This window comes from Passer montanus, unplaced genomic scaffold (assembly GCF_014805655.1).
Source record: "Passer montanus isolate IOZ18808 unplaced genomic scaffold, ASM1480565v1 scaffold5, whole genome shotgun sequence".
Classification (NCBI taxonomy): Eukaryota; Metazoa; Chordata; class Aves; order Passeriformes; family Passeridae; genus Passer; species Passer montanus.
In genome coordinates, this window is record NW_024369929.1 from 4,226,495 (window position 1) to 4,248,944 (window position 22,450).

The window sequence follows — 22,450 nt, forward strand, 5'->3', positions numbered from 1 at the left end:
TATTATTAGAAAAGCATTTTATTACATTGAGATACGCCGTGACTCCACTTTCACCAAACACGCGTACAAACTAGCGCAGCCTTTACCAGAGAACATAACAGCAAATGCCCAGCATGGAGAGTTTAAAGGGCTTTAAGCCATGTACATGCAGCTATCTTAAAAAAAAAATCACTGTGAAACCCTACAGCCATGGCCTGGCAGCAATTACAACTGAAGTTGCTTTAACTTTCTAAATAGTAACTGAAGAGTCTCCAAATCCTACACTACTCCTGTGCAGTCTGGAACAGCAGGTCTATAAACTATGATAGACCTATGAAGATAAAAATTTATAAACATTAAATACTTTTGCATGTTAACCTGTGACAGAATACATGATAATTTTTATACTTCAAATTTACAAAATGTTATGACTGTGCAAAATCTCTGGACTTTTCTCTTCTAATATTATTTTGCTCCCTCTCTTCGGAGAACAAACACAGCTTTTCATGACTGTGCAAAATCTCTGGACCTTTCCCTCTAATATTATTTTGCTCCCTCTCTTCGGAGAACAAACACAGCTTTTTGTGATACTTAAACTAAAATGCAATGTGGCTTGAGGAGATCCTAAGCCTGTAACCATACCTAAGTAAAGGGATGGGTTGATTTCTGTATTATAACACATAGCACCCATTCTGTTCAGTTTAGCCATGCAAACCCTAACACTCAAGACAATGATCTTTGGATTGTGTATCCTCTTTGAAGCATACAGTCTTTCATTAAGGGAACAGTATTTTTACAGTCTTGTATTTACCACTGCACTCCCAAAAAACTTTGACTCTCCAGTATTTACATCAATCAAGTGGCTCTTATTTTCCAATTTGGAAAAACAATGTACTCAGACTTCAGAAATTCAGAAGAGGAAAATGTGAAGAAAAGGGAATGACTTCACTAAAAACAAACAAAACCCACTGCACAAATCACCATGGAGCTACTGCTGTTTTGGCTGTAGCACTGCAGAAGGTGAGGGAAGAAAGAATTAATTTTTTTAAGTCTTAAGACTATTACAGAAAACGCATCTTATTGATGCTAGGAATATACAAAGCTGTTTATTTTTTGCAAGCATCTAGCTTTAGATAGGTTTGAATTTGTAGTTTTCTTCATGAAACTCCACTTTAATAGATTCTGTAAAATCTGAAAATATGGAACAAAACTTCCAGAGATTCTTGGAAGAACAGGAAAGCATATACAGCAGCAGCAGCAGCTTCACAAAAGTAGGCTGCTTTCCTGAGAAATGCTCAGCTAATCCCTAGATAGTCAACTCAGCCTACACATGCTCTCTCTAGGATCTCACTGTGCAGCTTTGCTTCCCCCAAATTCTGTACATCAATCACACTAATACAGCCACCTCAGCAACTCCAGATTAGTTCAATTCTCAAGCTTTGGCAAAGCTGTGCTTGGGGCTTTTTGTCCTTAGATTGTTTGGGGGTTTAGGATTGGGGTCTTTTGTGATTGCTTGGGTTTTTGTTTTGTTTGGTTTGATTTTTAAATCAAAAGTTCACACTGTGCATTCTGGTTAGCAGTGACATTACCTTATGGGCTTTTAATGGCACAAAGCATTGTGACAAACCCAGAGACAAGCAAAACTTTATTACTATAAAGAGATACACATCTCACCTGTAGTTTTCACCAACTGTGACAATCTCCACTTCACTGTCTGTTGAGGTAACATTTATTTCTTCGTTAGCAGTGACTTGGGGAGTGGAGGATGCTTCAATCACCACAACATCTTCATCAATACTTCCTGATGAGGAAAAAGGAAGAAGAAAGTTTCTATATTTCATTTATACTTCAATCACCAACTGTCATTATAAGAGATTATTTTTCATAGATTTGAAATATAGGTAGGCAGAGAATTCCATGGTGTATGTCAAAACCTTAGGTGCAACTGTCAAATACATGACCTAATTACTAAAGGGAGCAATTCTGCTGTAAATACTAAAGCAAAAAGAAGGAAGGAGACAGAAGACTGATTGTGGGGTAGGTATGCAAGCTTGCAGAACAATCATTGAAAGCAATTGCAGTGACTTTTATTATCTGTAACACCAACAAAATTCAGTCATTTAATATAAAAACTGAACAAACTTACAAGCTAGCAAAGCAGTAGCAGTTTGTTAACACTAATAGCTTTTTTTTAAAAAGAGCTTTTAAAAAAAAGTTTTTATAGGTATCAGTCTCAAGGCAAAATATTGACAACAGAAGAAAAATTATCTACCAACTAGTTTATACTTAAAACAAAATGAATCCCTTGGTGTTTATAAACACCTTTGTATCTAGACTTTTTGTGGCATTCACAATCTGTAGTAGACAGAGGAAGATAAAATTAAAGTAAGAATGATAACAAACAGCAATCAAAACCCCACAAAAGAGACAAGTTTTCTTGGGAAACAACTTCCACTTCAGGAATAACAGTTACAGTTCCACATGAACAAGCAGCCACATGAAATACTTCTCTAGAGCTGCAACACTGGCAGTGACAAGTCTGAGCTATCTACAAGACTTAAATTGAGCTATGGGTTATTCACTGAGCACAAAAGAAGTAAAAAAACCGAGCTGTATAGCTTAGAAATCACTAACTATCATTTTGGTTTCTGCAAACTGCCTCAAGGAAGTGCTTGAAGAATTTGGTCTCATTCAAGTCAATACTTCTATCCTGTATGCACTGACTTTTCTCAGCTGCTTTACACAATTACATGGTGGGAAAGATTATTAATTTTTATTTTATCAGTTTTTCTGCTTCAAAAAAACCCCAAACTGCATTACCTATTTTCCAACAGCCTTGGTTTCTGACCATACTTATCTCAGAAAGATTCTGGCTGAAGATGTAAAGAGTGATGCTTCCAAATACTGATACTAACAAAACTAGCAATCGGAAGTAGTGTGGAACAAAATCAGTTCTCACAACTTGCATGAAAATTTTGGGTAAAACTGAAAATACTGCGAAGTCTAGAAAACAAAACGATGTTCCAAAACTGAAAATACCAAAAGGCTGATTACTGGGAGTGAAAGGCAGCAGCTAAAGCCACCAGCACATGCAGAGAATGTAAACATTGTGCCTATCGGGGCAAACAAGCAAAGCTTCCTTACACAGAACTATCTCAGTCAGCCACTAAACTTATCTGCTGACAAAACCACCCCAACAAGCAGCTGGGAACAGGTCCCTGAGAAAAACCCCCAGCTCTTCCTCCCATCTTCCAAAGCTGCACTTCTCTGAAATACAGGAACTTTGGGAGCACTCCTCAGCATCCACACATCCTCAGGCTCTCTGTGTATTGAAATTTATGACAGGTGCAAAAGAAGATTTAGGCTTAAATATGATTTGGCTACTTCAGAAAACAAACAAGTTCTCCTCAAGGACAGAATCATCTACCATGTAGATCTATACTGAAATTCACCCAAGTGTGCACCCCTACTGAAATCCTGACACAAGCTTAGCTCGTGAAATCCAAAGGGAATTCTTAACTGACTATTTACACAATTCAGATACCTTTCTCAATGTCCAAAAGCTCATTTTATTAAAATGGGGTTTTTTAAGCACTTCTTTAGCTCAGAGGTCATTGTACTAACTACACAAATCGGACTGTAAAGAGCATCAGGACTGGTACTAAGTGAACAGGTTTTGTGACTTCCAAAATAACAAATAAAATCTTTAGGAAAACAGTCAAAGTTGCTCCAAGTAGGATACAGCATAGACATAGTTCAGACACATGCAATTTCCTACTGTTCATGCTTCTAAAAATACCTTCCTAAGTCAAAAGCACAAACTGATGAAGTGGTCATCCCATGAAGTACTTTCCTATACAAGGAACCAATATTTTCTTCAAAATTAAGCAGAAAAACAACTCCTCTAAACTGTGTAAATATTTAATTGTTTTATACAGTCCACCATGGTACAGTATAATTCACTTTTTTCTTTTAGCACATACCAGTCACTGGCCAGTCATCAGTCTGCAAAGAACTTCAAGCAAATTTTAAAGCATGAATACCTTACACATCAATGCATGCCCTGAGTGACTGAAGCTGTAAGAAGCCAGCTAAATCTGGATAATTACAGAGTTAACTACACTGTTCCTACAGCTCCTGAGGGTTATCTCTCTTCAAGGAGAAGAGTCACTGGACTGCTGACAGCAAAACAGTTACACAGATGTAAGAGATGTATTTTGTACTACTTTCAGAATAATACCTATGGCTACAAAGCAAACAGAAAATCATCCTCCTGCAGGCACACATTATTTCTCTGTCATCTTCTGAATCACAGAACACATCAAGAAAATTATACTCTAATTATTTGTGAGTAAATTAACCTTCGGGCCACCACTGAAAGACTCAGTCTGCAATTCAAGTGAGCTACTTAAAAACAAAACTTCTCTTGAAAATCACAGCAAGGATTTTAATAGTTTCCTCAGAATTTGGGGTGGTTTTTTCCCTTCTCACATCCATAAATAATATTTCATAGTGCACACAAGACGCCAAATTTCAGTTTGCAAGTTTTGCATTTCCCATTCAGACCTTTCAATAGCCATTAGTAATTAAGTTTTGCATGTGACTATTAATCAGAAATAATCAGTAACTTCTTCACATAAGTCTTTTCCCCTCTTTTAAAAGCCTTTTTTATGATGGAAACCTAATGTTCAGCTGGCCTAGGGGAAGGGATAAACTGCACATGCTTGAATCCAAATCTGAACATGTGTAAAACTATAATCCTCCCTTAAAAACAAAAACACACTCTCATCTAGGCCTTACCTCACAAAACCAGTACATCTGTCATAACAAAGTGCTTTTGTAAGCAAAATATAACTTTCATATTAAAGTAAATGTCACAGTGGACTCTAAAGTTCAATACTTAAATCAATAAATGACGTTTTTCCCAAAAAGTTGTAAGATTACTTCACAACAGAAATTGCTAGTGATAGACCAACTTGCTGCTTTAGAATCAAATACTTTAATAATCCACAAGTTGTAAGCAAGAGACTAAGCTTTGCACAGTGTAACATACATAATATACGTAATTATACTACTATTTAACTCTAAAAGACTACAGCTTAACTCCAAGATTAATTAATCATCATCCCAAGTATCCCACCAAGGGCATAAATAACACTGGTGTAATACCCAAATTTATGTTTGGCTGATTGTTGTCATTCTCAGAGGGTATCTTCACATCTGTTTTGCAATTAACATGGAGTTTAACCAGTCTGAATATTACATGTTAGATAACAAAAGCATTTTTCAATACACAATTTCAAATGATACAGTCTGATCAACTCTTAAGTGAAACCAGAAGAGATTCAAAATCAGCAGTCAAGTTCCAGTGAGAGAGGTGACTTATTCTGAGTTCCAAGCTTCCACTGGATCAGACCAAGAGCCCAGTCAGGCACACGTTCTCTCTGCCAGCTGCAGCAGGCAAAACCACTGCGCAGTCAGAGCAGAAAATTCAGGCCACAAATTTTAACTAAAAGCTCTCATACCACCCAGCACTCACAACAATGTCACAGGTGTCAGAGCACACTTTATTATCCAGTCATTGCTCAGCTGTCAATAAGTGTGTTGAATCCCTTTTGGAATGTGGGACTATGTGCCCCCACAGCCACTTATGCTCGAATGACTTGGATAGTAATTCAGCTTGAAATGAATAAAGTAATATCCTGCTAGTATTAGAGAGTGCTGTCTCCTTTACCTCTCCAATGTCTTGAACTAGGTATGGCTGCAGCCCTGCTCTGAGCCTGTCAGCACAACACCACTGTATGAGGAGCCATCCTCTGGGACTGGGCTGGTCACGTATTTGTGGCTTTGCTCTCGTTCTCAGGCTCTGAAGGTCCTGTGAACCAAGCAGACAGCCCAAACAGATTTGTCCTTTCCCTCCCTAGATGTCTGAAGATTCCTGGGCACCAGGATGATCACTCCCCTGCCCTGGTGGCCTTGAAGGTCCGGCAGGAGGCCAAGCAGGTGCTGCTGATGAGTGTGCCACAGCACAGGGGAGCTGACAGCACCCAGAGCACTGGCCACAAAATCAGCAGCTACAAGCCCCCAGTGGGACCTGGACCAGAAATGAGACCCCCTCCTGTCACTGGTGGCAAGGGACACCTCTGTCATCTGCTTCCTCTGAGGACTGAGTGAGTGGCTTATGTTCTTTTATATAGTTTTTGAGTCTAGATTATGATTGTTAGGTTGATAAAGCAAACCACATGCTAAGATTTGACCTGATCTGCAGAGGGTCCAGGTGATTAGAAATTTTAACTTGGTGGTAGTACAAATTTTGTATTATGCTACTTACAGATTGTATTACATTGGTTTTACTTATAGAAATCCAGTGCCATTCTACTAATAAAATCCAGCTAAGAAAAGAAATACTTAATCGTAACTAAGATTTAGTGCTGTCAACATTCTGGCAAGAACCTGCCTGTTCCCTTAGGGTTGTGTGATGACAGGTTTTTTTTGTACCTGAGACTTACTTGGAATATACTTTCCAATAGCTGTGCATGATGGGAAAAATTTTCCAAAGCACACAAATTGCTTAGGAGTCTGCACCCTGGTGGAAAAGACAGTCAACCACAGTTTAGGGGATTTTGTCCAACTATGAGCCACACTAATTGAAACCTGTACCAACTGTTCTTAACCTTGCACTAAAACCAGTGCTATGGGCAATGCCACAACAAGCCAATTCTACAAAAAGCACCTTTTCAGCACAGAAAGCTGCAGCAGGGCTGAAGTGAATGGCACACTAACTTCTATTACTGTAGCTATTTAAAGCCCCAATTCACAGCAGATGGATATAGCAACACTGATTAATGTCCACTGCTCACAAAGCCAGGTGCTCCTTTCCTCACCACTTCCCAGTTCTTCTCAGGTAAGCAGCAAGGTAAACAGGATACTTATACACTCCTTATCCACTAATGCTACTGAGATAAAAGGTAGGAATTATCAGCTGCATCAGCTGGTGTGAGAGAACGACTGCATGCTGTAGTTTGTAAGAGGGATTAAGTAACTGAAAAATAATAAACTTTAACAACAGGCAGCTCACTTCCACTTAATACCTGTTTATCTTAAACCTGTTAAAATAATCAGAGCATGAAGTAGTATATGCTTAATGTTTTCACCAGCCTCTGGCTTGTAAAATATTGAATCTCTATATTCAGTGTTTTTTGGGAGACAAACAACAAATGTTAAAGAGCTTTGAACAAAATTTGGAGCAGCTTCTCATCAGCATTTCATTCTAAGAAGAGAAAAACCTGTCTAGCATTAGTTGTTCAAAAATCTAAAATAACATGTCAGACCCTGAAGGAATGATAAGTCATTAGGTGAACAACTTATGACAATGTAAATCTCTACACAGCTTGTTTTTTCTAACAACACTTTGCCATTTTCCAGAGTTCTGCTTTATTGCCAAATCAGAGTATGTAGGGTTAAAAACTTGATCCAATTTAAGCTTTTGCTAGATTTCCCTCCACAGACTGCTCCAAAGGACAGCTACAATCCTTTAGATCCCAGATTTACATTACAACATAGGAGATCCAAAAACAGCAAAAGCTGAATTTTGCCATCTTTCATAGGCAAAAGTGGAGGAGGATTATTTCCGATGGTGTGTACACAGGGTTAGAGAAAAGCTTCTGTACTGTCTAAACAAAACACAGAATCAAAATTCATGTCTCCCAGCAAAAACGCTGCTGCCCTCTGTTATTTTTACTGCAAGGCCAGTACTGCAATTGAAACCAACTGATCAACCCTGCAATTAGAACACACACCCTGTAAGCACCTCAACCTCAGCCGTAAGGATCATTAAACTCCTCACAGCTGGTTTTATGTCGGCCTCATGGCCCAGCTCCTGTCTCCCCTGAATGAGCTCCAGCTGCCCATGCCAGATGCACTGAGAACAATGCCTTCTATGGCACACAGTTGGTACAACAATATCATCCAGTCCCAGGTGTCAGCATGTACTGTTCACACCCTCACACTCCAAAAGCACAAGGTTCACAAGGTTTCACCAGAAGAGTAGCTTCAGCCCTAATAGAACGGGATGACAAACCCCATAAAATGCTATTTGTTTTCTTGGTAAAGGTTTTGTTAAACAAACAATCCCCCCGTTCACATCTCTATTGATATGATTTTCCCAAAATTAGCCAAGTTCATGTTATTAATTATAAGAACCTACTAAATACTACTTTGGTTAAAAAGGTCTGTTAGTTCTTGCAACAATCAGAAAGAAATAATTTTCAAAACAGTCTAAACTAATTTAACTTACTAGTTCTTTAAATGCACTGTATCTTTAGTTAAATATCAACATTCAAAGCGAAGAAATATTTTCTGCAATATCCTTAACAAAAATTGCTATTCAGTAGGCTACAAGACTAATCACATCACTTTGAAGCCTGCTTTTTAAAAAATCAGTTATTACCACATCTTTTTAAACTGTATTTTCTTTTCCAATTATTATTCTCCTCCTTTCCCAAGTCTGTCCTCTATATATGCCCCAGACCTCATACTCTTAGCAAAAGTTATTTGCTCTTCAGCACACTGTAAATTCAGCAGGTATGTGCCAATGTAGAGCAAAGACATTTTCCCTGACATTAACAAGCTCGTGTAGCATTGCTATCAATACAAGCTTTTCCTCATACAGAAACCCCATCATGCTTGCTCACTACACAGAGAAGTTGCATCGCTGTTTTCCAGCTGGCCCCATTTCTGTCCTAATTAACTCAATAACCAGAAATGCCTTATATAACAGCACAAAGCTACCAAAAAATGTTAATCACATTTTTATCTTACTAAAAATAGGACACTTTCACAGAGGATGTCTGCTCAACTTCCCATTACATCTGCAATGTAAACAAAATGCTCAAAAACCTGTCCATCAATATATATTTCCACTGGAAAAACCCCCACAGTATTCACACACACGAAGCCAGAATTGCTTTTCAGCTCCCTGCAAGTGTTGGTGCTGGAGTGCAGGAATGAACAACAGGACACAATCTTTAAAGCAGACTTCTTTCAGTTACAAGTCATGTCAGTACTCTGATCTAAAATTACTGGTGCAGAACGAATAGTTTTTTTCATTCATGACAAGAAAATAAACACTTCCATTAATTAAGAGTGCTTTTTAGGTAGTACAAAAATTAATCCATTGGACTTTTCCACATCTGTGTGGAAGGAGAGTTGTTATTGATCCTACATCATTTTAGAAATCCACCCTCTGAAAAGGGTAAGAAACCACAAACTTGGAAACCAATGTGTTAACACAGTAGTTTCTCCAACTGGCTTTTCATATAAATATATGCATATCCCCATTATTTATTATTTACAAATCATATTCTTCAATATGGTTACACATGCATGTCAAATGTAACTTTTTTAGGCCTGATTAATTTCTATTCCCACAAATATGCATTAAGATAATGAAGGCTGTGCAACAATTCTTCTGTTTCAGAGCTATATATGCCCAGCCCTAGCACTGCAGAAGTAAAACTTTGGCATTACAGATTTTACTTCTTGTATTTAAACATCACAGACATTATTTCCTACTGCAACGAGTAACAAGCAATAATCCAGACTTTAGTACTCTAGTTCTGTTCAAGCATAAATCCCATCCTGCCCTAACATGAACATTCACACTTTTTTTTAACCTGTCCTTGTATTTTCAGCCACATTTTCTTAGATGAATGATCAGCACAGCCTGAGATATGGTTTCACTTATTAAAACATATCTGTCACTAGATAAAACACATGCTTGCACAGATTAACACCATGCTGTGTTCTATCTACTTCCCCATGCTCTCTAAAAAGCTGAACTAAAACAGAATGCACAACTACTTTCACTTGGCAAATTTAACACAAAAGGAAGTCCAAAAAAACCTGCTAATTAACAAAAAAAAAAAACAACAAAAAACCAACCACAACAAACAAACCAGGAAAAACACCCAAAACAAACCAAACTAAAGTCTTCCTCCAAGCACTCAAGGATTCAGATACTGTGACAAGACATATTAGAAAAATAACTGTGTAAACCAACTGCCCTGCATTGAGTTTACCTGGGTAAAAAATGTGGTATATATACAATATTTTTCTCTCATTATCTCAGTACTGAAGCTACCTTCAACTGACTCACATTTCAGTTCTTATAACAATGGACTTTTTTCTTCATATTTTTCTAAATTTTCAAGAGCAGTTAAATATTAGCATATATTTCTACATTCTGAAAATAGAATTATTACCACAATCAGTTCAAAACTAAATTTAACACAGTTCAACAGCTAAAACAATAAAAATAGATCAACTCAGCAGCATGTGACTAACCAGACTAACCTTCCACTATGTGCTTTAGCAGCCATCAACTTTTACATTCAAGATTTTAGATTTGCTATAATTTTACTCCAAGATCTGAATATACTTCTACCATCAAGAATTTATGTTGCTATGTTCACAATACTTGCAGTAAGTCTATCTGTAGTATTGACCTCAAAAACTGCTCCAAAGAACTTAAACAAAAGCCTATGATACACAATGAAAGGTAACTAATACAAAATGCCTCAGGAATTTCGTTTTACCTGAAGGAACAGCTGTGCTATTCTGGTGGTTTTCACCAGGTGACACAAACAAGTCCTCCTCCCCTTCAGTAGATGAACTGGAAGAAGATTCAGTACTGAGATCATTCTCACTGGAGCTGCTGGAACTGGGGAGTAAAGCGTACTTTCTTCGAGCTAACACTTCCCGCTTTTTCCTCTGCATTAAAATTCGTTCTTTTTGGTTCTGTGTCCGCTGTGAAGAACTTGTTTTCACAGCTCTCTTCCTATATGGAAGTCTTCTTAAAGAACTGTTGTGAAAACAGGGCCTTTTCATCAATAACCCAGGTACAGAGTCTGCCTCAGTCCGAGGCCACTTTTGTGACCTTGCACTGTGAGTTCTACTTGGAGCATTCAACACTGCCTGAGGGTGTCTCACAGGAGCATCTTTTTCTTCATCAGATGTTACTGTGTCAGAGTCTCCAAAATGCAAGCTAGATGAAGGTGATGAGATACAGTCACTAAAAGAAGAATCATTGTCTTCACTCTGTGTTTCTAGATGCTGTCGCAATCCTAAGATTCCTTTATTTTCTTTATCAGGACAGTTTTGAGTGTATGAAGGACCAGCCTGCTGGCTCTTGCGTTTTTTTCGCACCACAATACCTTTTTCTTGGTCTGTATGGTTGCCATTCATGTCCTTTTGCTTTTGAGAATCACCACACAAGTGAGAGAACTCATTCCCTACTTTACTGGCAATCATCTCAACTTCTGCAGTGAAGCTTTTGGCTGCCCCAATAGGCTCAGGGTTCAAGAGGATCCCCTTCAGACTCTCCTGTCTCTTTGGTGCATCAGAAGGAACTTCACTCTTCATATCCGCTTTTAGAGTATAGACTATATTACATTCAGGAGTCCATTTAGACATGGAAAGATTTAAGAAAGGCCTAGAAAACAAAAGAGATAAGCATCAAGAAAAGAAGCATCAGATTTTTTCAAAAGCAAAGCTAAAATAAGAGAAAACCCATTTACTGCTAGAACTAATCCCCCAGTGGAAATGGCAGAACAACAGTAACTAAAATACAACTGTTTCAAAATAATAAAAATACTCCTTTGACAATGTAATTTTTCATTAAGACAGAACTCTTATAATTTGCATTGAAAGGGAAGTTCTTATGGTCAGTGAAAACATTATCACTTTCACAGAGCAAATACTGGTCGGTCTATGTCACCTGCAGAACCAATGATGTTTGCTTTACTGATATTTAAGCGTGGCAGTTACAGGTTACTGCTTACAGAAGTTACCTGAATTTTGGCTAAGTAGCTCCCATAGCCACCAACTAAAATGAATGCTTATTAAATAAGGCCTGTAGCTTCCCCTGCAGCAGAACACATGAACAGTAAACACTTCAACACAATGCAAGGGGTTGTATGGTGTCAGCTGAGCTATAAAAGTCAATTACTTAGAATTCATTGTTCTTTTCTGACGTGAAAAGGAACGAAACATGAGAGATTTTGAACTGTTATTATTTTGGGGCAAAGTAATAAAAATCCATTTATTACCTTGAGTCTCTTTTAAAAACCACCACACATTAACAGGACAGGGTACAAAGCTATTTTCAGCCCATGTACTTTTGACTCTTACCCTATGACAGAAACTGAGCACATCATAGCATACGTTCCCTTAGCAGTCGCTATTGGGCAGCTTCCCCTCCCTGCAAAAATAAAAGCTGCCAATGTATAACATTAGCCTCAAAGAAATACTTTTGTACTTCTGAAGACACAGACAACAGTAACCTCAGTAATGGATCCATGTTCTATCTGCTTCATCTGCCATCTCTGCCTTTGGTTTAAATTCCCAAAAGGGAACGATGAAACAATTTGGTTCCCACTGTGATAACTACTGGAACTCTTTACTGTAAATAATATCAGGGGGTTTTATGCCTCAGCTGAATAGGTTATAGTAGATACTTGACAGCTTACAGCAACTAGTGCTGAACTACCAAAAGGCTGCTGAAGAAAACATGTACAACAATGCCCAAAGTGGAATAAGGCTGCCTAAGCAGCACAGCTGGGCATATGCATGAAGCCACAAAAAACACCTGAGCTATTCTAGAAACAGCAGCAACAGCCACCCAGAGCACCCTGACAGGCCTGAGAGGTTGGTCTGCATGAACCTCACAAAGTTCAACAAGGCTAAGTGCAAGGTCCTGCACCTGGACTGGGGCAATCCCAAGCACAAATACAGGCTGGGCAGAGAGAGTGAGAGCAGCTCCGGGAAGAACTTCAGAGGGTATTACTGGATGAGAAGCATTACATGATCTGACACTGTGTTTGCAGCATGGAATGTCAATCACATCCCGGACTGGCTCAAAAAAACATTTATAACAACTACTGTTAAATATGAGGCATACATCTTCTGATATGAAAGTGCTGCTGTTCTCTATAGGAATTACAGCAGATAGGCATGGCTCACATGCAAGTCAAAAGCTATATTCATGCAAGTTGGAATAAACATCCTATTGCCAGTATAGACAAGGGGCTCTTCATCAAAGCACTGCTTTTTTATAGCAGTAAGTTTTAGTGGAACGTACTATATAAGGCTACCTTTTTCTTTAGGGCTGAAAAAAAAAGTAGCAAAATTGGAAAAAATTAGGAGTTCAAAGTCTACCTAGAAAACAAAGACTACCAAGGTGTGGAGTTCTGCTGTCTACCCTTCTCAGCTCCAGCTCTTCGACAGTCCTCATGGTGCTCATCCATACCCTCACACACATGCACCATCTTTCTTTGGAAAGATAAGGACCAAGACTTCCATTTTATCCAGTTCCTAGTAAGGACAGGAATCCAGCATTCAGACCTTCCACAAGCACACAGAACAAGCAGTACATAGTCTTTTTTCTGATCCTCCCAAGGTCACCTTTTAGCTCTGTTATTTATGCACCACTGTTTTACAGAAATGTAACAGTCTAGTCATTCCTCACCCAGTCCAAAAGCAACCCAGACCCTCCCATAATAACCCTGTATTTCATCACAAGTTTTTTTAGAAAATCCACAATCTATTTTGATTTTGAGGGGAAAAGATTTTTTTATTCAGAAAGCTTATTGTCTTTGAACACAGTCATAACTTGCCAGCATATACTACATGTCCAGCCTATACATAACTGTTTCCTCTCCTTTTAATGTGGTAACTTCAGAATCAAAGTGAATTGATGCCTCAATTTTTTATAAGAAATTAAAATCGGAACATTTTCTCATTATGTGAGCACAACCAAGGGCTGATCTACTAAGGATTCTGTTCTACTAATTGGAGTGCAACTAAAGTGGAGGAATCTCCATCAGTATGAAAATTCTGCATGCTGAATGTGATTATCTCTGCATAAGCTCTGCTTACTTTAGTGCAGAAGCCACTATGCTGAAATACAGATAGATATAGCTATTTAAGCTATACAGATAGATACAGCTATTTAAGTTACTATAAAAAAAAAAGTGCAATGACATTTACACTTTGAAAAACCTCAAACTACTGTAAGATGATGAAAACCTGAAATGATCACAGTGAAAACTAGTGCATCTGAAACATTATTTACTGGATTTGTTTTATTCCAACAGGCAGCCTACATACACTAGCCAGCTAACACAGATTCAAACATTTTGTGTATTTTTACTCTTACAACCATGGAAATTCAACTATGTAATCAAGAGGTCTCCATTTTTGCTAATCAGCAGAGAAGCTGAAGGACTGCTTACTCACAGGAGAGCGGCTGCCTTCAACTACAAACTTCCACAACAGCTTAAACAGGAGTGGTTCTGAAGTGAATGACAGCAGTCAACAATGAGAAATCATCCATTCATTCACTATTCAGAAATACTATTACAAAGTTTCAAATAAAAATTTGACCAAAAAAGACAAAAGCTGGACTAGATTTCAGTCCATTTTAAGTATCTTCAGTGGTTAGACATAAATGCCCATTTTTCTTCTTCACAGATGACAAAATTTAAGAGGGACTACAAAAATAATATGCAAATAATTAAGTCATTAGAATGAGATTATCTGCTGCTAAAACATTTAGAAGTTCCTACAATATCTATTTCTAATTAAAAGTAGTCCTCAGAAGCTTTTCCAAAAAGCAGCAAGATGAAGTAAGTAGGGTCAACCAGCATTAGTGCTCCTCCTTCCTAATCAAAACATGCCTATTGACTTAGTCCCCCACGTTTCCTCTCAAAGTTTTGATTCTTCTTTTAAGCCATCATGACTCAATGAAGAGCTGTTAAGACAGCTACCTGAAAACTATAAATAGTTATTCTAAATTCCCCTCTCAGGTGTATGACTATATAGAATTATGAAGCGCACATGACTTTTATCCATTCTTTTCACCACTTAAAACCATTCCTATTAATCATTCCAAGACATACAGCCATGCAAGGAAATTCATGCAGACTGGGAAGTCCCTGGAAATAGCTAAGTCAAAAAAACAAGGTTAAAGAGGTCTTTACAGCAAGTTTATGATTACATATAAAAGCAAAACACATTTGAGTTATAAGATGGAGCAAAGGATTTTGTCATTAATAATTAATTTCTTTATAAGCCATCAAGAAGTATGTAGCATTACAGCACTATAAAACAGTAAAATGCTTAATTACACAACATATAACTCAGTTTTTTGGTATAAACTTCGTTGATGAATACATGCAACCTAATAGATCATTACCCTGAAAATGTATTTTCAGCCACATTCTGAAATACAGTCAACTCCCTTCACCACCTAGAAAAAAAACCTTCCATTTCTTGTCCCTTTTAGTTCTAACTTGTTTTCTTTGCATATGGTCACTGAACTCCCAACTAACTTTCAAAATTAATTCCCTTCCCTGATATGCAGCTTGTATCAGATTTTACTTTCAACATTATTTTTACTCTGACAAGCTAATACTCATACTGTTAAATTCATGAGAAAACCTTTCTTTCCTCTCATTAAAAAGATGTATTCTTATTCTTTCAGCAAGGCTTTTCCATTATATATATCAAGAAATGGGAAAATGAAAAAGGTTATAAAATTCATACAAGGCCTTCAGCAAAGTGAGAAAACCTCAGCAGTGTCACTTTCCAATTACAAGTGCAGGCAGCCAGGCAAGACTGATTCCTGCATGGCCCTGACACACTGGAGGCTGACAGAAGGCTTAGGAGCCCCTTCAGAACCTGGGCCCCCAACTCAAGCCCATGGAGACTGAACTTCAGTGCTATCATGCCCTGCTGCTCCAACAAAATAAGGAACTCACTGAGCAGATCACAAAAAAACACCACTCATTTTCCTAAAAAATGCAGTTCTGTCTTATTTCATTTCTATCAAGCAGGACAACCTGTATGCCAGTCCAATGCAGAGTAAGTGACAAGAAGAATACAGCTAATATTCACTTCTACTATCAGGAAAAAAGTGCAATCATATTCCAAAATTTTATTGCACTCTTACTTTTGGTTGTTCTTCACTTTTTATCACTTCATTAGAAAAAGTGGTCTTTTAAGGCTTGTTTTAACTATTAAATTTTAGCATTCTACGTATTGGTCTTCTAATCTTTGACAGAAAATAAAGCAATAGATAAGTTAAAGATCTATGCATTTTATAAAACAGCAATAATCAGAAAGTAATCTGAAATTCCATAATGTTGGCATTGATACTATGTATCTTTATTCACAGGACAATATTGCAAACCATTCTCAATTTCCTTTCTGTGCTTTAATGCAGACATGGTGATGACTCCATTTTTAAATGACAAAATTACTCAAGACTTCTCTGAGCAGAATACTCACGTTCTGCCCTACAGAAAGGTACAGTAATTCAGAACAACATACACAGTATGAGTTACTAACTGCATGTTCTGGAAACAAGTTCTTGCTTACAGGCTCCCAAAGCCAGCCCACCACATCCAGCCCAGACAGAAGGGTTTGCCTGTGCTCTGCAGAGCTGCTACAGATACATGAACCACAGCAATGCAGGGAGGCTTATCCACTTCTTGCAGGCAATTCTAGGAACCATCACTGCCTTGGAAAGTCTACTCCTGAAATGAAACAATGTTATTCCAAGTACAGCACTACCCTTACTAACCTTCACAAAGCCATCTCAAAATCAGACCCCAGTACCCAACCTCTGGACCAGCAAAGTCTTCTTAATTTTATCACTCAAAGAAATTATTTTGGGACCTTCAAGGTTTGCTTCCTGATGCCTAAGTCAATTCAGCTCATTATGCAATTATCTTGTAACAGAAATGCCAGGCCACCGATAGGACAGCTACAGAATGCCTTTGTTGTGCCATTCACCTCTGAGACTGAACACACTAGGGAGAGGCTACTGAAGTGTCTGTCTCACCTCTTCCAAGAGAGCCCAGCACACAACAGCTACAAACAGAAGAGCTCTTCAGGACTGATCTACGGCCTGGCTCCAGCTGGAACAGACAAAATGCACAGAGCATGTGCAGCTGGAGGCACCTCCTGTGAGATGGTGAGCTGAGAGCAATGCTGCAGAGCCCCCAGCACAGGGGAGCTGTGCTGCACCCCCTGAGCCCCCCAGCACACACAGAGCCCCCCCAGCACACCCTGAGCCCCCCAGCACACCCTGAGCCCCCAGCACAGGGGAGCTGTGCTGCACACCCTGAGTCAGTCCAAGGCCATAAGGCACCCAAGGAAACCCCAGCCTGAATCAAGCATCACCATGCACACACTCAACTGGACAAGGAATCTGCCTGGCTTTGCACCATGGATGCAAGCAGGTGTATTTGACAAAACCAGTGCTCACAAGCACATTTTTCAGTCTAGACATTTCTTTGCTATGTCCTAGGCTTAAATCAGTTAGCTACATTAACACTATGTAAATCATGGGTTTATGATAGAAGCATTATGATTTGGCAATCAGAAATGTTTTGGCTTCAGTGAACTCCAAGACAAACATAACAGCATTGAACTTCAGAACAAAAATTTGTAGCTTTATGAAATGATGACAAAATGCAATTTTCATGGGAATTCAAGATCTTAACTAGAAATTTTGCTTCCTGAGACAGCTAGGAAAATTCTGAGACACAGAGCCATCAAAAATTATTTTAAAAATTGTTCCTTAGTCCCCCTGGCATTTTTGACCTTTGAGGTATGTGTAATTCTTCTTGATATAGTGTCATTTTGCAAACACTTCTCAATGAAGCTTTGAGGAGCAAAGTTAAACATGATCTTTGCCACAGCTGCTAGTAAGAACCTTTCAAGTGGGACTTGTGAAATGAACCATTAGGACAGTTTTATGCTGCTCTTCAGGATACCTATGAGAAGTAGGGATTTTACAGCTACTCAGCTGAGCAGCTCTGCCAGTTTCAGTGGAAAGGATACTGCAGCAGACTTCTCCACTCTGCACCCAGCAGAGACAAAAGTAAACATTTTACCTAACTGCAGTCAAATATTAGGGCTAAACTGTACTGAGAGGGGGAAAAAAAAGACAGAAGCAAATAGCCCTTACTGACCTCTTGTAGTAAAGCCATGAACCAGCCCTCTCAGATTTCACTTAGTAAGGAAGACATCATTTTAATTTAGGGCAATTCCTTTTTCAAATAGCATAAACTACATAAAACAAGAAAATAATCCTGTTTTACCACCAGATCTGTAGTGTTTTGGCTGTTTGCATGTCAGTAAGGTTGAAAAGAGATTTATAAACATGCATATTGAGTAACATTGTATGGGATACATGTACAACGTAAGGATAGGTAATTACTCCAAGTTGTGGTCTCCTAAGTTTTGTCAGTGCAGCTGCTTCCAAGGTTTACAGTGCTCTTGCAAGAAACACAACATGTATATACAGAGCTGAAGTCTTTTAACTAGTGAACTTCCTTCAAGGTTAAGTACAGATTGGTGGGTCAGGCCTAGAAGAGAACCCCAGTGGGGCAGAAGGAAAGGAAGAAAGGAAAATGTTTCTTTCACCAACCCAAACTTTTGCTGATAACTCACTTAAAGGAGACTGCATATCAGGAAAGCCATGAGGAACCCTTTATAAACATCTGCCTAAGGCAAATCCATCTCTCTGTACTATCCCCCATTATGTACCTGTGAATTAAATAATCCTGTTCCCCATCACTCCCCCCTCAATTCTTCCCTATTTATTCAACTGCTTTACATGCAAGCCTCTATAACATCAGCCATGGAGGAGGGAACTATCACTTCTATCTTCTCCAAATAATGTCCTCACTAATAAAGGAAATAGAAACAATTAAAATGAAAGATTGTACATCTTGGAAAAAGAAGGAACTGCTGTCAGCTAAATGTTACTGCAACACAGCCACCTCCAATGAAAATCAACTGCCGTAACTGATCTGGTTATGTAGGTCAACAAAGTTACTAATTCAAATATAAACTGGAGTCACAGTCCTGTTAAGATACACTCTTAATACACTTTTACAAAAGCTATTGCTTCATAAAAGACATATTTCTGAAAGGTCAGAATGCTCTCCTCCGTATTTTGAAAGGACATGCAAAATATTCATGAGTGCTGTGAGCTGTTGTTCACCCTCAAGCTCCCAATACCAGACACAACCTCATCTGTAGCTGCCAGGGCTCCAGCCATCAATAAAAACCATCAGATTTTTAAAAATACGAGACTTCTAGAGTTTTAAAACAGGAAGCCTGGTTCCTTATACACTATTATTTAAGTAAAGTGAACCATAAAATGTTCCTACAGCCTTTCCCACCTTATGAATGCCATAGGTGATTCTACACTGTGGATGAGTGCACAAGACAGGTGCCCAGATGTTCACTCTATCAAATTCACCAAGATCACTTCTTTCCCTATCAATCCTTGCACATCAGCAAGGATCATCCTGTCTAACAGGGTTTGCTTCTGTTCCCTCCCTGCCCCAAGACAGTCCCTTTATCCAAAAAAAGTAAGTGCAAAAACACTCGAATTGCTTAAACTGTTCTGACAGCAAGAACTATGGATATGTGAACAACAAGAAGATGTAATTTCTGGTTTTAAGACTGGCAAAGCATTGTAACTATTTAAATATTAGTTTTCCTGGAAAAGCTTTCTACTAAGTATCCAGCATTAATATACCTTTGGAATTTTCTACAAGTTACAACAAAGACAAGGTAAGACCTTATACTGCACCTGAAAACCTAGCTTTCCTTTACTAGTTTATAATACAGATACCATGACAAACCCAGGTCCACACAACGAGCAGTCAATTCTTATCTTTTTGTTCAAACCTTTGTTTCTGAAATAACTGCATTAGAATTAAATGATTCTAATTACAGCAAACTCTTACCTCCTGCATTATGTCCTCTTCCGGAGAAGTACTTGGGTATCAGGAATTAAGGGTCTCATTTAACCAGCTAAAGCAACCAGGCCTTGCTTATGATTTAATAAAATCATTTCAAGCCATGGAAGAGCCGATTCAAACAACATGAAAATTCCATGAATGCATGCTCAGCCCCAAGCACAGAAACACAGACACTTTAAAAAGTACATACCCTTAGCACCTGCCCACTGCAACAGGGACAAGCCTGCGTACCTCTGAAGATCCTGGCCTACATTTCTGAATGAACGCTACTTCCTCGTTCATCAGGCAAAAACCACCTGAAAATGGTGATTTTTTTTTTTAAACCTGGGTTAAGAGAACACCAACTTCGCAAACAAAACAAATGACGTCATAACAGACCCTATTACGCACAGAAATAGAAACTCATTTCCCTAAGGGGAAAATTTGTGACAAAACCCCAGAGAGTGCTGCGGCTGCCCGCAGCGAAGACACCGCTTTGTGCGTCAGCGAGGCGCTGAATAAAAAAGGAAAAACACATTCTGCGCGAAGTTCCCCCCCGCCGCACAGCCCCGCCGGCAGCGCTGCCGCCAGGGCGGGGAGGCGGGGCAGCCCCCGCCCGGCCCGGCCCGGCCCGGCGCTTCTCGCCGCCCCCCGCCCACAGCCGGCCCCGGGGCCGCGGATTGCCTCGGCTGCGCCCCCGGAACGCCTCAGAGAGAGGCAGTGGCACGGCCCTGGCTGCCTTCGCTGCTGCTGCATTATTTAGGCGGGTGTGTAAATGTGTAGAGCGGAGGTGTCGGAGCATGGAGCGGGCTCTGCTCGGCGGTGCCGAGAAGTGGGGCACAAGGCAATGGGCAGACACATGCACAGACAGTTCCACCCGAGCTGAGAAAGAGCTTCACTGTGCAGAGCGAGCACGGGATCAGGCTGCCCAGGTATCCTGCAGCTGGTATCCTGTGCCGTGGCCTCTGGGATCACCCGCCTTGGGCAGCAAGAGTTTCACTGTGCAGAGCGGCACGGGATCAGGCTGCCCAGGCATCCTGCAGCTGGTATCCTGTGCCGTGGCCTCCGGGATCACCCGCCTTGGGCAGGGAGCTCGGACCACAGGGGGACCCACTGTGGTTCCCTCCAGCCTGACCCTTTCTGTGGTGTCCCTTCTAGGACTTGTCTAAAAGCCATTTGTTTTCTGCCCAGGGCCGTGCCTGCCCTTGACACCGCAGTATCTCACAGCTGCCTGTCCTGCAGCCAGTGACAGGTGCAGCTGTGAAGAAATGCCAACAAGTCCCAACTCTCCATCCCAGCTCTTTAGAAACAGAAATTTATTTGCCTTTACTGCACAGTGCAGTCAGTGACTCGGGATGAGGTGAGCCTTCCCCCTCTGCATTACTGATGTGCAGACAAGTGGTGAGGAGCCTGTCCCATGCAGTGGCTGTGTGTCACACAAACACCACGGCTTTGGGAAGGCTCTCACACAGCAGCAAGCCCCAATGTTTGCTGACTTTGCAACTGCCAGAGGCCAGGATATCTCTGCAGAGGTGACCTTTCATCAATGTCAGGGTACACATTCCAGCTCCAGACCGAAACACTGCATAGACAAGTGTCCTCTACTGTCAGTGACCAACAGCTGCATAAACCCAAGGCTTTGGAGCAGAAAGGTACAGTCTGGTCTGCAGATAGTTAAAGATCTTACTCAGAACACACTGCACCAGAGAGTCATCAGTACACAGCAGTTCCTACGTGTTTTGGAGGAGCTAAAAAACCTGCATGCATCATTACAAAAGGAATGGTCACCAGGGGAAAATTGTGTTGACACTATTAATTGCATGAGTTTCTGAACAGAATTTGCTTAAAGCAAAAGTGGATAAAACAACATGGAAATTAGACTCTACTTCAATACATGTCCAAAAGTGCACAAAATGCAAAAAGTGCTATAGCACATAAATGATATGAAAATAGACTTTTTCAGCTTTATGTGTGAAATGAGAACACAGGAAGAAGTGAGACCCACATAGAATGAAGGTGGAAAAAAGGATCACAGGTTATTTCATGTGGTTCCATGAGCAAAGCAACAATTCATTTCAGTTTGCAATAAAGACAATAACACAGGTTTTCCAGCATTAACTGTCTACCTTTCTCTACATATTTCTTGTGGTGGTGGGTAGTTTTCTTTAAGTCGTGTCACATCAGCTAATTTCAGTAAACAAAGACACCGAGCCACAGATGAAATAAGCAATGAAACTGGGGAGAACGTGAAGACAGCACCAGACAGTGGGAGGAAGGTCATGTCATTTGCATAAGCAATTTTAATATTTTCCATTAAGCACTAGATCCAAAGTTGGAATACTTTATTAAAAAGCAGCTGGGGAAAAAACAATCGAGACAATATATGGGAAGAAGTGAATCATGCTGAGGACTGATAGAAGCAAAGTGAAAAAACATCAAATACAAAGAATGTGCACTTGAATGTTAATGAGCAAATGTTTTGGGTATTTGTCAGGCAAAAGGCAGTGGGATGTGGACTTCAATTAGCAATGTAATTAAGTAAATGACCATCAGTCAACAACATTTTGTAGACATGAAAAAGCAAATATGTCTGTATAATAACTTAGTCTAAATAATTTTCAGAGAGAGAAGTTTCAGTGCTATTGCAA

General features: G+C 39.6%; 1 protein-coding gene across 11 annotated transcripts in view; it reads right to left on the reverse strand.

Moving 5' to 3' along the window:
• The window catches only part of RNF111 (ring finger protein 111), a 52,775-nt gene that overhangs the window by 23,008 nt on the left and 7,317 nt on the right, over positions 1-22,450 (reverse strand). For 4 of the 11 annotated variants that reach the window (XM_039723638.1, XM_039723637.1, XM_039723635.1 and 1 more), the window contains 2 exons: positions 10,575-11,470; positions 1,654-1,780 (listed from right to left, as the gene is read on the reverse strand). In XM_039723638.1, the coding sequence (XP_039579572.1) occupies positions 1,654-1,780; positions 10,575-11,451 (1,004 nt within the window). In that variant the 5' untranslated portion in view covers positions 11,452-11,470. Of the gene's footprint in view, positions 1-1,653; positions 1,781-10,574; positions 11,471-12,168; positions 12,239-20,013; positions 20,343-22,450 lie in introns of those variants that run through there. The other 7 variants (XM_039723641.1, XM_039723640.1, XM_039723630.1 and 4 more) reach the window with 4 other exon arrangements.